This window comes from Athene cunicularia (assembly GCF_003259725.1).
Source record: "Athene cunicularia isolate RWA chromosome 23 unlocalized genomic scaffold, athCun1 chr23_part1, whole genome shotgun sequence".
Taxonomy (NCBI): Eukaryota; Metazoa; Chordata; class Aves; order Strigiformes; family Strigidae; genus Athene; species Athene cunicularia.
In genome coordinates this window covers 1,912,876-1,931,583 of record NW_020799130.1, presented here as the reverse complement: position 1 = coordinate 1,931,583, position 18,708 = coordinate 1,912,876, and the positions used below count along the sequence as shown (strand labels likewise).

Sequence of the window (18,708 nt, the reverse complement as noted above, 5' to 3'; positions counted from 1 at the left end):
ACCTGTTTACAGTAGGAGGGAGAAACATTTTGTGAGTTAACATAAGCCGTTCCATCAGCAGTGCAGAAAGAAAGAGGAATTAAGAATAAAAGAAATAACATGAAGAGCACACAAAGGATTAAGTTTCATCAGAAGAATGAGAGCCTGTGCTACAGTTCAAAAGCCTAAAAAACTCCCTTATAATGGAAAAAGTATCAATTCCTTTTAAAGATTTTATGGAATTGCCGATTAAAGAATTATTGCACAATAAAGGATCATTTTGGTCTTAACCATCCGCCTCCTTCACACAGATTATAAAACAATTCCTGGTTCCTACAGATCTCCGGAGAGGAGTTATCCAATCTCAATTTATAAGTGGTTAGGCATGGAGAACCCATCACTGCCTTCAGGAGACTGCTCCAAGGGTTAACTACTGTCTCTGTTAAAAAGCTATTATTTTTTAAAAAGGGAAACTACGCTTTTACGCTGCTAACTTGGAGACGCGCTTTTCTCCAAATTACTCTTCCTAGGGAAGGCTCCACAGGTTGCTGTGAACAGTGGGCAGGTAAAGAAGAAAAGCAAAGAAACAAAGAAAGAAAATAATGACCAAGTGACAATTTAATTTAGCGCTAAATGGAAACCTTGTCAAGTGATGTGAAATTACACGGTTCTGTTCGGTACATTGCTGGGAAAACATCTACTGCACTTTGCATTTCCAGCCGCTAATCCTGAATGTTTGTACCGGAGAGCACACACAAAAGGTTGGCCACTCGGCGCAAAACTAAAATGTGCAAAGCTTTACAAAGAGAGGCTAAGATTCTTCAGCAGGTATAATAGGCCGATATGGGATTAACAAAAACCAGGAGTAATTGCCACTAAGGAGGAGAGAGATTTTATACTGCTGTTAAGGAAAATGCAACGTTCGGAAGAGTGGAAAAATGCACAAAATCTTAATGCCTCCGAAGAGGACGACTGCGTCAGTGCCGAACACCTGCGGGGAATGACGGGGAGCCTGGGCTGTGCCGGCCGCCTCCCGGAGCCAACTCAGAGCAAACACGGGATTTCCTTGGTGCTCGGTCTGATCCGAGAGCGTCAGTGCCCCATTTGCACCAGGAGAGCTCAGCCCCCCGGCGTTAGTGGGCACAGCGCCGCCTCCTCCTGGCGTCCCTGCATGTCCCCGCCACCGTGAGCGACTCCACGAGGGGTAACGGGCCGTGCTTGAGGTTTTCAAGTCAACAAGGAGGAAAGAAAGCATAACATCTGCTCCAAAGCCAGGGAAGAAAACATCCGATTTAACATAATTTCAATTGGAAATGCTTTGGAAAATGCCTTCTGCTCTATTTAGAGGAATATTATGCATGACTACTGCTTAAGCAGGTCTAGAATACAAAAAGAGATTATGGTAACACAACAAAAAGAAAGTCACTGGAAACTAATGAAGATTCTAAAGCAAAACCAGAGCAAGACCCCGGTAACAACTATCAGATCAACAGACATAAAGTGTCGGGAGGAGTCCAGAAGGACCCGGACAGAGCACAACGCAAACGACAGCCCCTCCACGTGAACACACGCACACGTCCGCAGGTATCCATCCCCAGACTCTGGGGGGTTCCAGTCAGGCGACGCCAAACAAATAACCCCAGTTCAGTGCAGAAACCTCCACCCCCAGGTTTGCTTGAGGCATTGCCATCAGAATATACGTACTGTTTTATTTCACTACGTTTTGTTTACTCTTAGAACACATGACGGGTCCAGTAAACTTGAAGTTTGCGGGTCAGGATTAAACTTGTATCAGAAAATAATTTCAGAAATTGCTCTCCCACTGCAAATGGCAGAGGATAGTTAGAACAGGGCAAAACCTCTGCCTTTATTCAGTGAGATGGTTACAAATGACATTTATTGTCATGACAGTTTATGCTATCACACAACACGACGGCGCTGCTTGGCGCAAGTCAACCATTCTGCTAAAGGTGCAGGAGCTGCAGGTCACAGGCCCCGAGGGGCAGGGCTGCCGGAGGAGGAGGAGGGAAGGGAAGGGAAGCTGCTGAAGAGAAATAGCAAAAAAAAACCTTTGTCAGACTTTCTACAGAAACCCTCCGAGAGCGCTGCCCCCCTGCAGAGGGGGTGTTTGCTCTTCCTTTCCTTGGCAAGGAAACTAAAACCTTGTGAAACGCATTTTGGTCACGGAAAATGTTTTGTAGCAGGGCCCTCCACTGCAACAGTTCACGTAAAAGCAGATAATGAGTTTTTCCCTACTATACACGAGAATGGTTAAACACTACTTCCAACCATGTATTTGAAAGTTATGGCACTACTGGAACGCCCTTGCGCCCCGACTACGCCTATCCAGACTTTCAGCATCACTCTCACCGCAGTAACTGAACAACTCACCGGCTCCCCATTATAGCTGTAATTATGGGCTGGTTCCCCATTCAGAAGCTTAATAATCTCCTCAGCCACACGTAACTGCAGACTTCAGTTGGAATATTATAACCCTTACGAGTTCCTACCATCAGAGCACAAACTTCATCGAAGTAGCACAATGGTTTTCCTTGGGTACATTTATCCACACGACGTCTCCTAAGCCCATTTCGCTGTCCTGAAGGCAGCACTGTATGAAAGCGATGGCCCGGGTTATCCTGGGTTACGAGAACTGCCTTAGCCTTTGACAGACATCACAGTTCTCTCACTGTGAAAACGCAGCAGAGCGAAGAGCAGCAACTATGAAGGTGATTAGAGCACTACGAGGTGCTGCAGGATGGGGAGAAGGAGCGCTCTGGTATCCAGTCCCCCCTGACAGACAGCCCGGTGGCCACGCTGCCAGCAGCAGACGCCACGCTCAGAGCGCAGAGATGACCCTGCTACCCCATCCCGCTGCAGGCCGGCAGGCTCCCGGGCTCCAGCGTGCTTGTTTCAGGATCTCAGCTCATCAGAGAGAACCCGAACGTACACAGCAAGGCCAGTGACACCCCGCTTAGCAAGGGGTTTGCAGAAGGTCTTGCAAAGATCCTCAAGTGCCCCGTGTGCTCACCTGGGACAGCTCAGGGATGCAATGACAACGAAGAGGATGAAGATGGAAGGTCTGTTATCACGAAGGCACAGCCAGCCACGAATTAAGAACCCGTTGCAATAAGCAGATGCATTACTTAAATGGTTTGTGTTGCTTTGTCATCAAAGCCCCAGGAAATGAGTTCTCCACAATAAATTCTGCCTGCTCGTAAATCATTTGCTCGGGACAGCAGGATGCACCATAGCGTGCTATTTAATCTCCATCTGCATTTGTCACACATTTGCAGCCAGAATCAGCAGCACTGAATTGTTTGCATATTCCAACTAGCAGCACATAAATCAGGTTACCTTATTTTCCCACCTCATGCCCAACACGTTTAACGGTCTCCCAACATTTAGAGAGTTGTTACTAATCCCACCGCGGATTTCATGCCAGGTTATACATTTTGTAATGTAACCTCTTCTGATTCATGCACACCGGTACGATGCTGTCTAGAATAAAGGCAGGGAGTAAAGGTGTAGAGGGGGCTGTGGGAATACTTTTTCCACTACCTCTATGTTGTCTTATTGATTTAAGTATCCAAAGCTGGAGGGCCACAGAGTACAGTGGAATTATTTTAGCTAAAAGACTCATGCCTGTGCTATGCTTTGCATGGACTGCTGACTGGGGCTTGCTGTGATGCCCTTCTTTAGTATCTTACCTACAAAACATAATCCTACTTTCCACTAAGTCTCCTTCCTATACTACTACGATCCAATCCTTTCATACTGGGCACAAACTACGGGTTTAGTCTCACTGCAAACTCTCAGCAAGAACCTCAACCAGACCGTCAGCTGATCGAATCCATCTGAGCTTCTCAAAACCAAACCAAACCAAACCAAACCAACACTCCCGAGGCTAAGCACAGACATGGTCTAACATTTCCCACTTCAAAGACAACCAGGAAAACTCCATTTTCTTCATCAACCCCTTTAGCTGATCTGCTTACAGAGAAAACCGAGTAGGGAGGGAGTCACAGCATCCAGAAAAGGCAAAACTCACAAAGTAATCGATTCCTTTATCCAAACAGAGGTTCTCAAACACTCAGAGCTTCAGTGTTTGAAAAGAAAGGCACTGTCTCGCAACCGGTTTCCCACAATCTCCCACAAACGGCCAGTGCGGGGAGGCTGAAGCCCCCGCTTCTCCCACAGCTCCTGCAGAACCCAGACTCAGCCCTGACGTAACGAGGTTTTCTCCCCCACGCTGTGTAACCCCTGGTACAGATCCACTCCTCTCACACTACAAATGAGCATTTTGTGCTGGAGTACCTAACGCCAGCATATCTGTTTATCTATAGTAACTACACACTTGTAAAAATTAACATTTCTCTCTACCCATTCTCCCCACACTTTTATCCGCTGCTTGTTGCTCAACCGAATTTTCCTTTCCTATATATATATATATATTTTTTATTTTTTGGTTCAGCCTCACTCCTCTACACCACAGTATCTGTTCATAGACACAGATTTTTAACATATCCAACTAAGTAGAGATGAGACAAAAAGAAGAGTTTGCTTGTCACCAGTTGGGGAAAATATAGATAATTTTGAGTTTTGGTAATGTCCAAATACAGCACTGTTTCCGCATCAACATAATAAAGCAGACTGCCAAATGCATCTTCAAAGGACAGTGAGATCATTAAAACCCAGAAGGGACTGTGCATTTAACTGCCATTTACATCTGAAAATTTTATCCTTAGTCACTACTGAGAGCATAATATCTTACTTCTGCTGAGAACTCATGCAACAAATTAAAAATTGAGATCCAGCAGCAGGGAACTTGAATATTGTCAGATAATAAAGGAAGAGTAAATGGCCAAAATTCAAGTTTTAAATTATTATTATTGGGTTTGTGTCCGTGTCCATGTCTCCTGTATCAGACACCAAGGTCCTGCTTTCCTTCCGGAAGGGATCGGAACCAGAACGCTGGGAGGGCAGAGGGCAGAGCAGAGAGAGCACACAGACCCAGCACAAGCCCAAATCTCCATCTGGACGCTGGGCCCCGCTGCACATCCCTTCTCTGCTGAGAGAAGAGCCAAACCAAACTCCCCACGGCTTCCGTTAAGTGAAGCTGGAGCCTGGTGCCACCTCTGCCCCAGGCGGGCACCACGCTCAGAGCACAGACACACTGCTTACACCACCACCTCACCACACACGGACGATAGTTTAGAGCCGTCTCCTCACTGACTTACAAACACAAACTGGTTTCTGAGCAGACCACTGGCTACTCTTTTGGCAGGTAATTGTTTTCTGTCCCTTCAACTCAAAGGCGGGCTGGCACTCAAACTTCAGACTGTCCCCATGGCGAAACGTGGATCCTTCTCTCCTGCCGTAGGCTGGGATCCCGGGATCGCCGCAGCTCCCTTGGTCAATCTCTGAAAAAGAGAAAACACAAGTTGCATGGGGAAGGCTCTGCCATACCTGGCACTCCGGGCCAGCACCCAGAGGAGCCCCCGAGGCATCGCCGGCCCCTCCGCACGGTCTCGGGGCCAGCAGCGGTGCAGAACGCAGCCGAGACCTGTCGTAACACGCAGATCTCACCACTGTCAACCAAAAGGCCCTCCTAAATACCTCCTCATCCTTAAATTAATCCCAGCTAAATGGAAAACGCAGCGATGCCCAAGGAGATCCCAATCTGCACCTGCTTCAAGGCTTTCTGAAGCAGAGAGACGACGCGTTGCCTGACGGGACCTTTGGCACTCTTTGGCGAAGTGACGCGCTCAGGGTGGCTCTGTCATCCCGCCCTCCTCCCCCCCCATTTCCATCTCTCCCCGCGGTCCCGAAGCAGAGAGCTCACACGTTATTGCATGGAAACATAAGAGCTGATCTCTTGCTGTGCGTGTATTTTGACTTCAAGTAAATCACGGACACGATTTTCTGTTATCTTCTGCTCCGTACAATTACATTTCAAAAGGGTCCCCCGCTCTGTCCCACTATTAGCTACAAAACTTCATCCCTTCTCAGCCTCCTTACTGCTCCCACATTATTCACCTGCTTCACATTCATCTCGTCTTCCACGTTCTCTAGTTTTTATCCCCATCATCTATGATCAGTCTCGCTGTCTTTTCTCCCCATTTTCAATTTCTTACACCAAATTGGAAACTTCTTTTATGACACTTTCTTTACAGAGGGAAATCGCATAATCCAAGATTTGCATTACTCCATCTAATATTCCAATTTGGTTTGAATAACAACAAGCACCTCATTATTATGCTGACTTCAGGCAACTCAGATACAGGTGTATTTTGAATAGAAGTCACCAGGCCCCTAGCTCCTGCCCCTGCTGCATACATCGTGAACTAAAACATCACCGCCAGGCAATGAAGCATCCCCAAAATAATTTAACAAAAATTATTATTAAAGCTTTCATGAAATATCTTTCTTTTTTTGTCTGTCAGTGAAAAGAGTTCTCCAGGATTTATGTATCTTCCAGAAGACTTTAAAAATCCAAATGTTTAAGATTCGTACTTGCATATAAGGGATAAAAAATTAAAAAGTGTGGATACTGAAGTAGCACTGAACTGTATGTTATGCTCCAAAATAATAATAATAATAATAAAAAAAAAAAAAAAAAAAAAAAAAAGGCGACAAATACTGCAAGTCATGAAATGAAAATTCGGCTTTACAACTCAAGAAATAGTAACAAGAACAGAGGGTAGCGTGCAGATTTCAAACGTGTATCCTAACAAGGGACACGGGAAACTGATAACGCTTTCTGCTACACGTCAACAGTTTTAAAAATTCATTTTTGTTATTCCTTCCCTTCCCACAGCTTGAAGTGCTGAAACACAGTATTGGCAAATAACACCGATGGCGAGCTGCCGTGCAGGGTGCCCTTCACCCAGCATCTCCAGTTCCTGCTCTCACTGAAGCCTGCAGTGCTGGTGCCGTGGGGAAGGAAAGGCTGAATGTCATGGTACGACTCTGGTTGCTGATATTTGGTCAAAATTAGATGGAAGTTCATGTCTGTCACTCCAGGCACCCGTTAAGACAACGAACAAAGCATGAAGTCACCTCGCAGCCCACCCTGAACCCGGCACTGCCAGGGCCACGGCGAGCAGAAGTGATGGGACTGCTCGGGCTGCTCCTCCACCCAGATGTGACAAAACTCTTTAACCCACAGACACTCAACCTATTCCTGCCCACACCCAGCTCCAGAGAGGGAGCCCCGTCCTCCTGCAGCCCGTGGGAGCTCTGTCCTCAGGTTCAGCAAGGCCAGGATCTCACCCTGAAGAGCTGCACGTGTCTGTGGCTCCAGAGGGACAGTGGCCAGGGGAACCCCACCGGGGGCTGCAGGCAGACGGGCTGAGGGGCTCCGGCCAAGGGGAGCTACAGGCGTTCAGCACGTTCATTGCTTTTGTAAAATGAAGCTACCAGGCACTCAGAAAACGTGCAGTTAGGCAAAGAAAAATACCTCCCGTTTGCCCCTGTGCTGAGAAAGAAGAAAGGTAAGAGAGATGCTCGCAAGGCACTGCCTGGAAGGTATCCCCGCTCCCCTGGCTGCCCCCTCGCTTGGGAGCTTGTGTGCTCCTGTTCCGCCACATGGCATGAACCCACCTGGAACATCCCTCCAGACAGAGCCAAACCTCAGCTTTCAGAATGGGAAAGAAATGAAGAATTAGAGCTCACGTTTTCCACCGTGCATGGGATCTCCTTGTTAGCAGGATGCAAACACAGCTATAGCACATTTCACTACATCAGAGGTCAGAAAATGGAATTTCTGTCCCGAGAAAATCCCCCGGTTCCTACGTTTCTTTTCATACGTAGTAAAATTCATGAGCTATTTAGCAGAGCAGAAATTCCAAAAATGAGTGATTCAGAAATATCAAAACATGTTACTTCAATTAGACTGAACCATTTCTCCTGATGAATGTTTAAGTAAAATCACTTCCACATTAGAATGATAAAAGTCAAAACTAAACAAGAACATCTAAATCAAGTGTTTTGACATTATAGAAATGAAACAAGTTGAAACGAATCTTTCAAAACTTCTCCATCAAATATTATATCGTGCAGATAAGATTTTGACAAAACAGCATTTTCGAACAGAAAATGTTTCACCAGGAATTTTTCATCAGCTATTTAGGCCATTTGTCTTCTGGCGGTGGGTGGGGAAGCTGGGTCCCTCTGCTCAGCGCAGAGGCGGCAGCCTACACTTCCAGAGTGACTAATGCGAGCAAGAACCTCTCTGCTCCTTTACGCAGCTGCACAGAAAAGCTGCAGGCACCCAGAATTGAGGCCACTCTTTTCCTGGGGTTCCATGGGAATTTCTGCTCCTGCTTGACTCCGCTCTGGAGGAAAATGAGAATCTCGGAGCTGCAAGCAGGCACCGCAATAGCTAAACTTCAGTTTCTGGGGAAAAAAAAAACAACAAACTACTCACAAGATGTGGGATTTGTGAGCACCGAGAGGCCGTACCTAAGGAAATCACAGAAATGTTACCCCTAGTCAGAAAAAAACACTCAAGAAAACACTTGGCTTCACACAAATTATTTCTTACCCATCTTAACTGTGCTTAAACCAGCGAGAGCTAATACTGCAGGGTGTATGTGAAGGAACCGGGATCAGGGTGTTTCTGTTGTTGATTCCAACTATTAATGTGAGGAAAAGAGGATCTAAAGAGGGAATACATGAGGAGGAAGGGCTAAACTGAGAAGGAAAGGAACTTTCTGCCTATCTTTGCCCCGTTCCTTCCATCTGAAAATCACTGTCGCACGGCAAATGCAAAACCTGGATCTAGCAGGGTCATTAAAACCCTGTGGTATAACATCAAATCACTCCCACTAAGGTTTATATGAGACTTAAATACAAGTAAAAGAGCAGTTCAGGTCAACACACCATGAGCTCAAAGCCCTCGTGTCTGTTGGTTCAGCAGTATTTCAGCACTAGTGTTTTCTGACAGGAGTCAATACATTTAATGGAGAAGCAGAGGAGGAAAGATATAAACACGAGCTTTCCTGAGAGACTTCCACCATTGACAATACTGGGGCGTTAGGTAACGTTGAACCTAAAAAATTAAATCACAGACTGGTTTGGGCTGGAAAGGACCTTAAAGATCACCCAGTCCCACCCCCCTGCCCTGGGCAGGGCCACCTTCCACCAGCCCAGGTTGCCCAAAGCGCCGTCCAACCTGGCCTTGAGCCCTTCCAGGGAGGGGGCAGCCACAGCTGCTCTGGGCAGCCTGGGCCAGTGTTGCACTGGGAAGAATTTATTCCTTATACCTAACCTAAATCTCCCCTCTGTCAGTCTAAACCTGATAGTTCTTGTCCTACCCCCACACCCCATGATCCAGAGTCCCCCCGCCCCACTTTCCTGCAGCCCCTTTCAGCCCTGGGGGGCCGCTCTAAGGTCTCCCCGGAGCTTCTCTTCTCCAGCTGAACCCCTCAACTCTCCCAGCCTGTCCTCACAGGGGGGGCTCCAGCCCCCCCAGCATCTCCGTGGCCTCCTCTGGCCCCGCTCCAGCAGGTCCGTGTCCTTCTGCTGTTGGTGCCCCAGAGCTGGACCCAGTCCTGCAGGGGGGTCTCCCAGAGCGGAGCAGAGGGGACAATCCCCCCCTGGCCCTGTGCCCACCCTGCTCTGGGTGCAGCCCAGCACACGGGACCTTTCTGGGCTGCCAGTGCACATTTCTGGCTCACAGTCAGTTTTCGATCCACTGACACCCCCAAGTCCTTCTCCTCAGGGCTGCTCTCCATCTACTCCTCACCCAGCCTGGGTTTGTGCCTGGGATTGCCCCAACTCATGGGCAGGACCTTGCCCTTGGCCTTGCTGAAATGGATGATGTTTCCTTGGACCCACCTCTCCAGCCTGTCCAGGTCCCTCTGGATGCCATCACTTCCCAGCAGCGTGTCACCGCACCACACAACTCAGTGTCAAACACACATAATCCATGGAAAGCCCCTGCACATCACTTGCTTCTCAGTGAAACCTGAGAGCATTTCACTAGGCAAAACCAAAAAGACAGGGCTCCAGGGAGCACAACCTCAGCTTTGAAAGCTAACTCTGAACAGCAGCGGCATCAGGTGTCATTTTTTTCCCCAAGTCTCCCAGGATCAGGCAACTTAAGACATCCTTATTCCCAATTTGACATATACACACACACACACGTATGAACGCCTTTACATGCAGCTACCACCCAGGCATCTATATGCAGAGTTCTCACATAACATATATGTAAAAACAGATGTGGAAACCCAGCAAGTTCACCCAACCAAACACCCTGGGCAGCACCGATTTGATTAAAACCAGAAAGGTCAGTTGAGGAAATCTTCAGGCTCCAGCTCTGCAGAGCTCCTAAGCCTCTTAGCACCACGGGGCTATATTTCAGCTCTAAAGCTAAGCTCTCCAGAGCCGACCACTTAGTCAGCATTTCAACAACAATAAATATTGTTTAATCATCCCCTGCCCGCAGCACGCTGGTAGTTCAGAACCTTAGTCAGCTCTACCTAAACTAACACAATTCCAACAGAAATCCAAACTAGATTAGTGTGTGTGTGTCTATAAATCTCGTTTAAATTTTAAATTATTACTTTATATTAAAAATCTATAAATATAAATGTAAGACTAAATTAAAATCTGGCTTTGTTCTATTTTTTCATGTTTTAATATTGCTGTCTCTTACCACAAAATTTTATACTATTGATTTACTCTTATACTATTGCTTGTAATAACCTCACGCTCATCAGCAACAGAAACATGTTTTTTCCCCCACACCTCACCTGTGAGGGAGACCGAACATCTTCAGTTCACTGACAGGGAACATAACTGCGGAAGGACTGCAGATAAGACCACGGGAGTCCGGATCCTCCCTCTTCAAAGAACCCTAAATTTCTGAAGAACTTCTGAAAACGTTACCTGAGGGAATTATTTATTCTTAACCGCTACGAGGGGTTGACCTGGGAACTTTCAAAGAACCATTTCGATGGCTGTGGAAGGCATCAGCTCTAAGGGGAAGGTATTCTCGGAACAAGTCATCTGAGATTAAAGGAAAGAAGGGTGAAGATAAGACCCAGGACCCCAGGAGGCTGTAAGCCCGCTCACAAGTCAAGCACTAAATTGCAGTATCAATCAGCTCGCTACAGTCGTGAGATAGAAAAGACTTTTCCAGCAAAGTAGAGCTTAATACAAATTTCTTCTGACAAGCACTGGAAGACCAAAAACATAGTTCACTATTATGAAAGAATGTCTGTTTAAAAGGATAAAAGTGGCTGCAGTTGAGACATTGGAGATTTAGAAGTAATCTTCCTGAACATTAATGAACCAGATCCTCAGCTGGTAAAGACTGACACAGCTTAATTGAAAATCAATGCTGTCACACTGATTTACACCCACTGAGCATTTGTTCCAAATGCATCCCCATCTTGCAGTGCAGTTTTGGAAAAAAACAAATCTGAGTTCAGGCACCTTGTGTGCTTTGTGTACTCCTCCTGGTGCAAGTGAAGCCAGAGAAGCCTGTTGGCTCCCCCTTCTCAGGAACCCGACATTAAAACTTTGATGGTACATTGCCCTCCTCAGCACATTTCTCCCAACAGGTCCCTGAATCTGCACCAATAAATCTCTTAGGTGTAACTGTTTCAGCACTAGCAACAGGCTTTATGCTTGTGTTACGCTTAAAACATACACTAAAACTTACACATCTTAGGATCGATGATTATTTAAACATACTCTCTATAAGCAATACTCTGCCCTTCTATTAGGCAGATTTTTGGTCTTGACTTTATATAGCTCCATTAGCTGTAATTTTCCTCTCGCAATTAGGAAGAAGCGTGGCCATAAAACTGATACTGAAACTTGTTAGGAAGTTGCATATAATTTCATAATGTATTTGGCAAGTGCTAATTGCCTCTTACTTAAATGTCTCTTGCTTTAACTCAAAGCATTTGCAAAAAACTAAAGGAGTTTTATGGACCTGACTGAGTGGAGGTTAGCTTAACCTCAGGATAGTGCCAGCATGGACCTTAGACAGAGAGTATTTCCTTGTTCGTGCACAAATCTGTTCTGCAAGATCAGTGAGATGCTGCACAAAAACTGTAAAGATGCTCAGAAAGAACCAAAAGATTTGAACAACAGGCAGAGAGTAGCCTCTGCTTCTAAAACACACAAAGGACAGGCACTCCCCGGGGAAGGGTCCCTCCTTTAAGGCTCATCAGGGGACAGCAGAACCAGAACACTCTTTTTTTTTTTTTTTTTCTTCTTCTTCTTCTAGGAATTATGGACCTAGATGATTAGAGAAAAATAGGCAGCAGCTGTGCAGGTAAAGCTGATGCAGAGGGAAGGGAGAAGCACATTGGACACTGGAAGCTCCTTGCAACAGGACTCCGAAGCATGAATGATAACGGTGATCCCCAAAGTGGCCGTGGAGGTCACAGGGAGCCAGAGCAGCTCAGCCTCGCTATAGATCAAGCTACCAGTAACATCGAAACAAGTGAGGGGAAAAAAAAAAAAAAAAAAGTCAAGCTCCTATAGATCCAAAGTTCATGAAAGATGAAGAACAGCGCCAGGAAGTCCCTATATCATGTGCTTTGTAACTTTACGGGCTATGCTATAGGGTAAGCGTAAGATTTACCATGAGTCTGAAAGAACAGGCCCACACCCCCCTTTGGATGAGCTGGACAAGGCAGGCAGGCTCAGAGCGGCACCGTTAAGACCATCAGGCTGGATTTGTCTTTTCCTTCTTTTAATTCCATTCTCTCATATCTCTCTCTCTCTCTCTGGCTCTTCTGCTGACCTGGTCTTGCAAACGCTCTGGCATCACGACCCGGTGCTGCTCAGCCTGCCTGGCCACGCTGGCATTTAGTCCAAAAAGGTTTTCTGGGAGGTCGGGGGGGGGTCCCCTTCAGGCTCCTCACCACTCTTACTTCAGCATCAGTCAGCAGCACTGCTACGGGCAGGTCCTGGCCTGGCCACAACAGGACACTTCCCTGAAAGATGGAAAGTCCCAGAGAAACACTTTTAAAAATGAATGAACGCTAATGTGCATTTAGGGCCCCTGAATGAAAGAGATTTAAATATTACTGCTGATGTCAATGGAAGCTGCTGCTACCCAAGATGTTTCAGGTGCAGCCTCCACGTCTAGATGAAGATTTGTGTGTCTACTTTTAGGCATCAGAGCCAAAAGCACAAACCATCCCTGGTATCAGCAGGTCCTAGAGAAAACAAAGACATTCAAGTGCTTTGCAAAAAGATTCAAGATGACAACGATACCAAAAAGCAGCTGACATCTAAGTGCAAGTGTCCCTGGGTGTCTGCGTTGCAGAACCAAGCTCCCCCTCCGCAGGGCTGTCGGACGCAGAGCGCAGCTCGCAGGGAGAGCGAAGGACCCTGCATGCTCACACCAAGTGTGGAGACACGAGATGGGAGAAAAAAATCGAAAAGCAACTCAGACCAGGAATCCCAAGAAAAGCTTCAGCTAGAACCACCAGTCCCACTGAGTTAGAAGGAGCTCTTTTCCATTGCACCTTCTCTAACTTCACAAATGCCTACGACAAGGGTAAACACAGAAGCTTATAACAGACCTGAGCATTCACATCTTAATACATTTCATGAGTTTCTTTTGAAAAATCCCGCATTAATTTCATTTCATTCCAGACTAGTCAAAGTTTAACGTAGTTGATACCGCTAATCTACTGGAACCACTGGTAGTGGAACCACGACTTGATCTCATTTTCTCCCACAGACACAGCCTGTTGCCATCAGCTGAAACGCACCAACTCCTTTCCAACAAAGCAGATGAAATGGCAATGAAACATTACCCACCCAGCCTGCTTTCATGGAAAAGAATTCATGAAAGCTGTTCTTACTGGAGCAAAGCTTCGGTTTTAAGAAAAAAAAAAAATTAAATCTGCAGAGCTTCAGTGTATTTAGAGAAGCTTCTCTCTTTTCTCCTGAACTACTGTACCCATCTCATCCCTGATCCTTTTAAAACAGGTAAATTCTGAGAGAGATGCTTGGATTACCTTCGTACGTTGCTTTGAAGCCCAGCAAGTTGCTGACGCTGTCTGTCTGGAAGAGGAGCCACATCTGGTGGTGTGTGCTAACGATCAGATCAGGGACTGTGGTGCCTGTCAAGCTGTAAATATAAATAAGAACAAGTCAACAGCCTGTATGCCTCCCCAAACTTATTTTTCCACCAAAATAAAGACCACATATACCTCCGTCGGAGCAGAAAATAACGAGCGCAACGCCAACACAGTTAAGAATAACCCCAAAACCGAACATTGTCCAAAAAAACCTGATAGATTTTGAAGACTGATGAGCCTCTCAGTATCTTTCTGCATACATGGACAGTGAGTCTGTACCACAGTTGAGGGCCTGCAAGTTACTATCATCATCACTATAATGATTACAATTTAGTAGCATTATCACAATATATTACTCAACATCAATAATAATCATTTTCTTTCTCACTGAAGCAAAACATATGCAAACAAATACAATTCCCAGAAGCCATACTGGTGACTGAATCCTCTTAACTGCCTTCAGAGTGTTTTCTAGAATTGCAAAAATTTACTTTCAGCACGCTCTCTGCTCCAATTCTATCCTGACAGAGAATTTTCCCCCAAGGATCTCAAAAACCCCCTCAAAGACGAGGCACAACACTCAAATCTGCTGAATGCTCTGTGAGCCCTTGAAAAGTGCTTCTAATCCAGGCGGTGCAGGTTGGTCGGGACATTTTCTGCCCTTCAAGGAAACTCCTGGGAGAGCTGAAGAGATTTAGAAAAATGTCACCGATATATCCGTGTTAATGAGCCCTGTGCGGCTCATTCAGCCTTTGGGATTAATCACCTTGTTGTGGTTCAACGCAGCTCTAGAGTTCTATCCCCCACCCACACAAGCACCAGTGGAGGCACTTACACACCCACAAGTGCCCGCTTCGAGCTCAGCTCCTTCCCTTCCCTCTGATTCTGAAAGCAGAGTAACAGCGCGTGGGAAGGGATCATTACTACGGGAGTATGAGTGTTGTGCTGCCTGTCTTAGTGGCAGTGTTTAATGTTGTTGTTCTACTATTTCTGCTAGGGTATCATCTACGATAAATTTATAAATTACCTTAAGTAGCAACTACTGCAAGTGGATAGGTGGGGTTGTTTTTATTTTTCCTCTAGCGTTTGCTTAAATCTAACCACGCACGTACGGATGGACGTGGCTTCTGCCTGGCACCGCTCTCAAGCACAACAGCAGCACCTGAAAGACTTCTTGATAAAACTGATCCCCAAGCTCTCCAGGCAGAATTCTCGCGAACCGACACTGCAAGGGAACCAACCCAGCAGCTGTGTGTTGATAGCATCACGTGAATAAATGTAACTTGCAACCTCCGGGCATAATTGTTGCCATTCCCAGTTTCCTGGGTAATCGGAGACAGTACGGCTGAGCTGCCAATTACCGTTCGTTTAGAGTGAAGCCAAATGATTGCTTGAAGGGTTGTGCTACTCTGTTCACTTGACATTCTTAACACTGGCTACCTGCTGACTGCCAGATTCTTTCCAACAGCCCGACAGGCACCTAACGTTGTAAATGGGACCAATCTTGCCACACACACACCTCTCCTCCCCATCCGAGACGTTCACCAGTCACATACACGCCAGGGACCACTGTAACACCTGAAAAACCTGCCACAGCTCAAGCTTCGGCTGTTGAATCTGGAGTGTGTTTTTCCGCTGAAATCACATTCACGTCTCCCAGACCCATCAAAGCTCTCCCAGTTCTGCTCCCACCTTTGCTCTGTTACTGCTTTGACCTGCACCAGAAATTTTATTGATCCCAGGGTGCCAGTAAATTAAGAAGTAATCTTGTTCTAATGACTGTTTTGCATCCAGAGAGCTTGATGGAGAGTGCGGAAGAAGTGCTATTGTTGATTCTTCTCAAGTTATTTAAGCAGCAGACAGGCAGGAATGAGGAACATACCAAGAGAAAAACCTTCAGAAAAAGGCGCTTCAAAGGTTTGTGCATGCTTTCCCATTCTGCTTTAACAAGCTGAATGATTGATTTGGGTGCTTGTTACTTTAGGGAATAAAATCCTCTCCGCAAGTCAGAAAGCTCAGCCTAACAATCTGTTATGTTCTCCGAGATGCATTTTACAGGGATGAGAGTGAGACTGGAAACAAATGGTCCTTCGTACCTCGGTTTGGGATAACGTCTGCTGCTATGCAAGTTGATTCAAATGTATTTTTTGGTTTCAAAGGCGGCAGGACTGAGTTCCTCTTGAATAGCCGAGAATAAATGAAGAGTAGTACAAAAACTGGAACTCCCATCTTTGACAGGGATAGGTTTTTCTGCATGTTTTCTTCAAAAAGACTACAGCTCACATCCAGGGGATATACCCGATACATGAACTCAGCTGACAGTCGGTAAGAGGGCAGCAAACGGTGAGAAAAGTTGTCCACGGACTTTACAAATGAAGCATTTCTGTGGTCTTCACACCTCTCTCACATTTCATTACTTTTCAATTTATACTCCCAGATTAAAAAAAAAAAAATAAATAAATCCCTGTTTGGATTAGCATCAGCAATTTAACGGAAAGTTCTCCTGCACCGGGAGGAGATACCAGACGCTCCACCTTGTGCAGACAGTCTCAGATATTCCAAATTTGCATTAGCAAGGTGTTGAGTAGCTAATACAGAGTGAGAAAATGTGGAATGATTAAAATCAAATCTAGGCAAATCTTCACGGGCTTCCGGCAAACAAAAAAGGATGGAATGAGAAATCATTTCAGCAAGTTATTACAAACTACTCCCCTGGCAGTAATTTGCACATTTTGACCAATCAGCTGTGAAATGTTCTGTGACACTTTAATTACAAACACTTTTGCAGTGATCAGACTTTACATTTATATACACTGCAGGTTAGAGTTCCTGACCTAAGTATCACCAGTGTTCATGTTCTGAAAAGAAATGTATAGGAAAATGAACCTCAGGGAAACAAGAGGTTTCTGAGAGCCGAGCAAACATTAAGATAAGTGAAAATGGAGTGGGAGGTTGATTCCACAGTATTGTGGAAAAACAAGTGAAGAGGAGGAATTTAAAAAAAAACGCAGGATGAAACATTCTCTACCAGTTGGAAAGAGTACAACGACTCTGCTCGAGTAGGTTTTGGAGAGCTGCTTGTTCATGCACATTTTTCATCAGACAGAGGAGACGGGAGCCCTTCAAGACACTAAATCTGGATGCTGGTGGCCCCGGTTCCAATCACTTCAAATATTCCTTCGGGAAGTCACGGTGACTCTTCCTTGTTTCTGCTCCAGTACGTGGCCTTGAAGTGTCCTCGGGACCTCTCTGAGACTTTGTCAACCACCACTGGCTCTACACCTTCCCTCGCGCTGGGCACGCTGTCGCACCGCGCAGGCGTGGGCCAGGACTGACTCTGCAGCACAGAGCGAAGCCCTGCAGGTGCTGGAGGCTGGCCTGAAGTCGGGCAGCGCCGGCAGCAGCCCAGCCTGGCACAGGCACAGGGCTGGGCACGACTCAGGACCTGCTCTGCTGTTTGCTCCCACTGCGGCGGGAGCAGAGCACCCGACAGAGAAGCCCAGAGCCAGACAGATTTCCTCTGGTACTCAAACGCACGGCACCCTGAGAGCTCCAACAGTTTTTAAATTTTGAATTTCCATAAAGCTGCACGGTGTTTTACTTTAATGATTCAGAAAAGCTTTAGCAGAATCATTGTTTCTTCAGTAAAGTGGATCGAAATGACACACAATTATTACAATTACATTTGAATGATACACAAATTGATTTCTCGCTGACCCTTCAGAAAAGGAACAGAGGGACTTTACTGGAAAGAAGGGCAGATGCAAACCATCAGCATCAGCAGGTTAATGGGAACAAACAGCCTGCTGAAAGATGATCAGGGCTCACTCTCACCTCGTTTTCTAGAGGCTACTGTAAAAGATCCTGACTTACCTCGATGCTCCGCAGGGATCCACACCCACCACAACCGCTTCCTTAGCATGGTGCAGACTCAGAGTGGAGCACACCATATGTAAAACTAAAAGTCAGAGCCATGAAAGCTTAAAAGGAGGATAAAGCCCTCTGTGATGTGCGCACTGCCACCCTCCATCAAAACTCCGAGGTCCCAGCACTTGCCTTCCTCAGAGCAGCCAAGAGCCCTCACCAGCCTCAAACTGCCTAAAAAACCAGCACACTCCAGGAACTGATGCTTACACGGGTCAGGGACAACCCTTGCCTTTGATCTGCTAACCCACACGTCGCTTTGGATCATTTCGAACAACACGCTCCTTCCAGCTGAAACCTAAAACCATCTCCAGCTAGGCAGCACTGAGTAGATGGCAAATGCCCAGACAGAGCCTACCCCCCATTTTATTCCCTGCATTAACTGCACTATAACATAAAGCACCTGGTATTCAAATCTTCTAAGGACAGTAGACACAGCAAATCTTTAATCTAAAAACTGGCAGCATCAGAGATTTCAGCTGTTCCTTCAGCAGGGCTGGATTGGCTCTGCGCTGCTCGAATGGCCTTTCTTCGGTATTAAAAATTGAAAAAAACACAAACCCAAAAAAACACCCCAAACCACCAAAACCCCACTCAAAACATATTTAGATGGGAAATACCGATACAGGAAGGCCTGGAAGGGAAGTAAGACTATCTACAATGTTTTCTCTAGTGAGGAAACAGCCACAGAACATCGTATCTGCAAACTAAAAGATATAAATTGGGGGGGGGGGGGCAATTC

The 18,708-nt window shown here is 46.1% G+C and overlaps 1 protein-coding gene across 1 annotated transcript in view; it reads right to left on the bottom strand.

The window, feature by feature from the left end:
* Window positions 1-18,708, bottom strand: part of CSMD2 (CUB and Sushi multiple domains 2) — a 287,923-nt gene that overhangs the window by 125,774 nt on the left and 143,441 nt on the right. The window contains exons 13-14 of the mRNA XM_026863211.1: window positions 13,980-14,092; window positions 5,220-5,402 (exon numbers count right to left, since the gene is read on the bottom strand). Coding sequence (XP_026719012.1) covers window positions 5,220-5,402; window positions 13,980-14,092 — 296 coding nt within the window. The remainder of the gene's footprint in view (window positions 1-5,219; window positions 5,403-13,979; window positions 14,093-18,708) is intronic.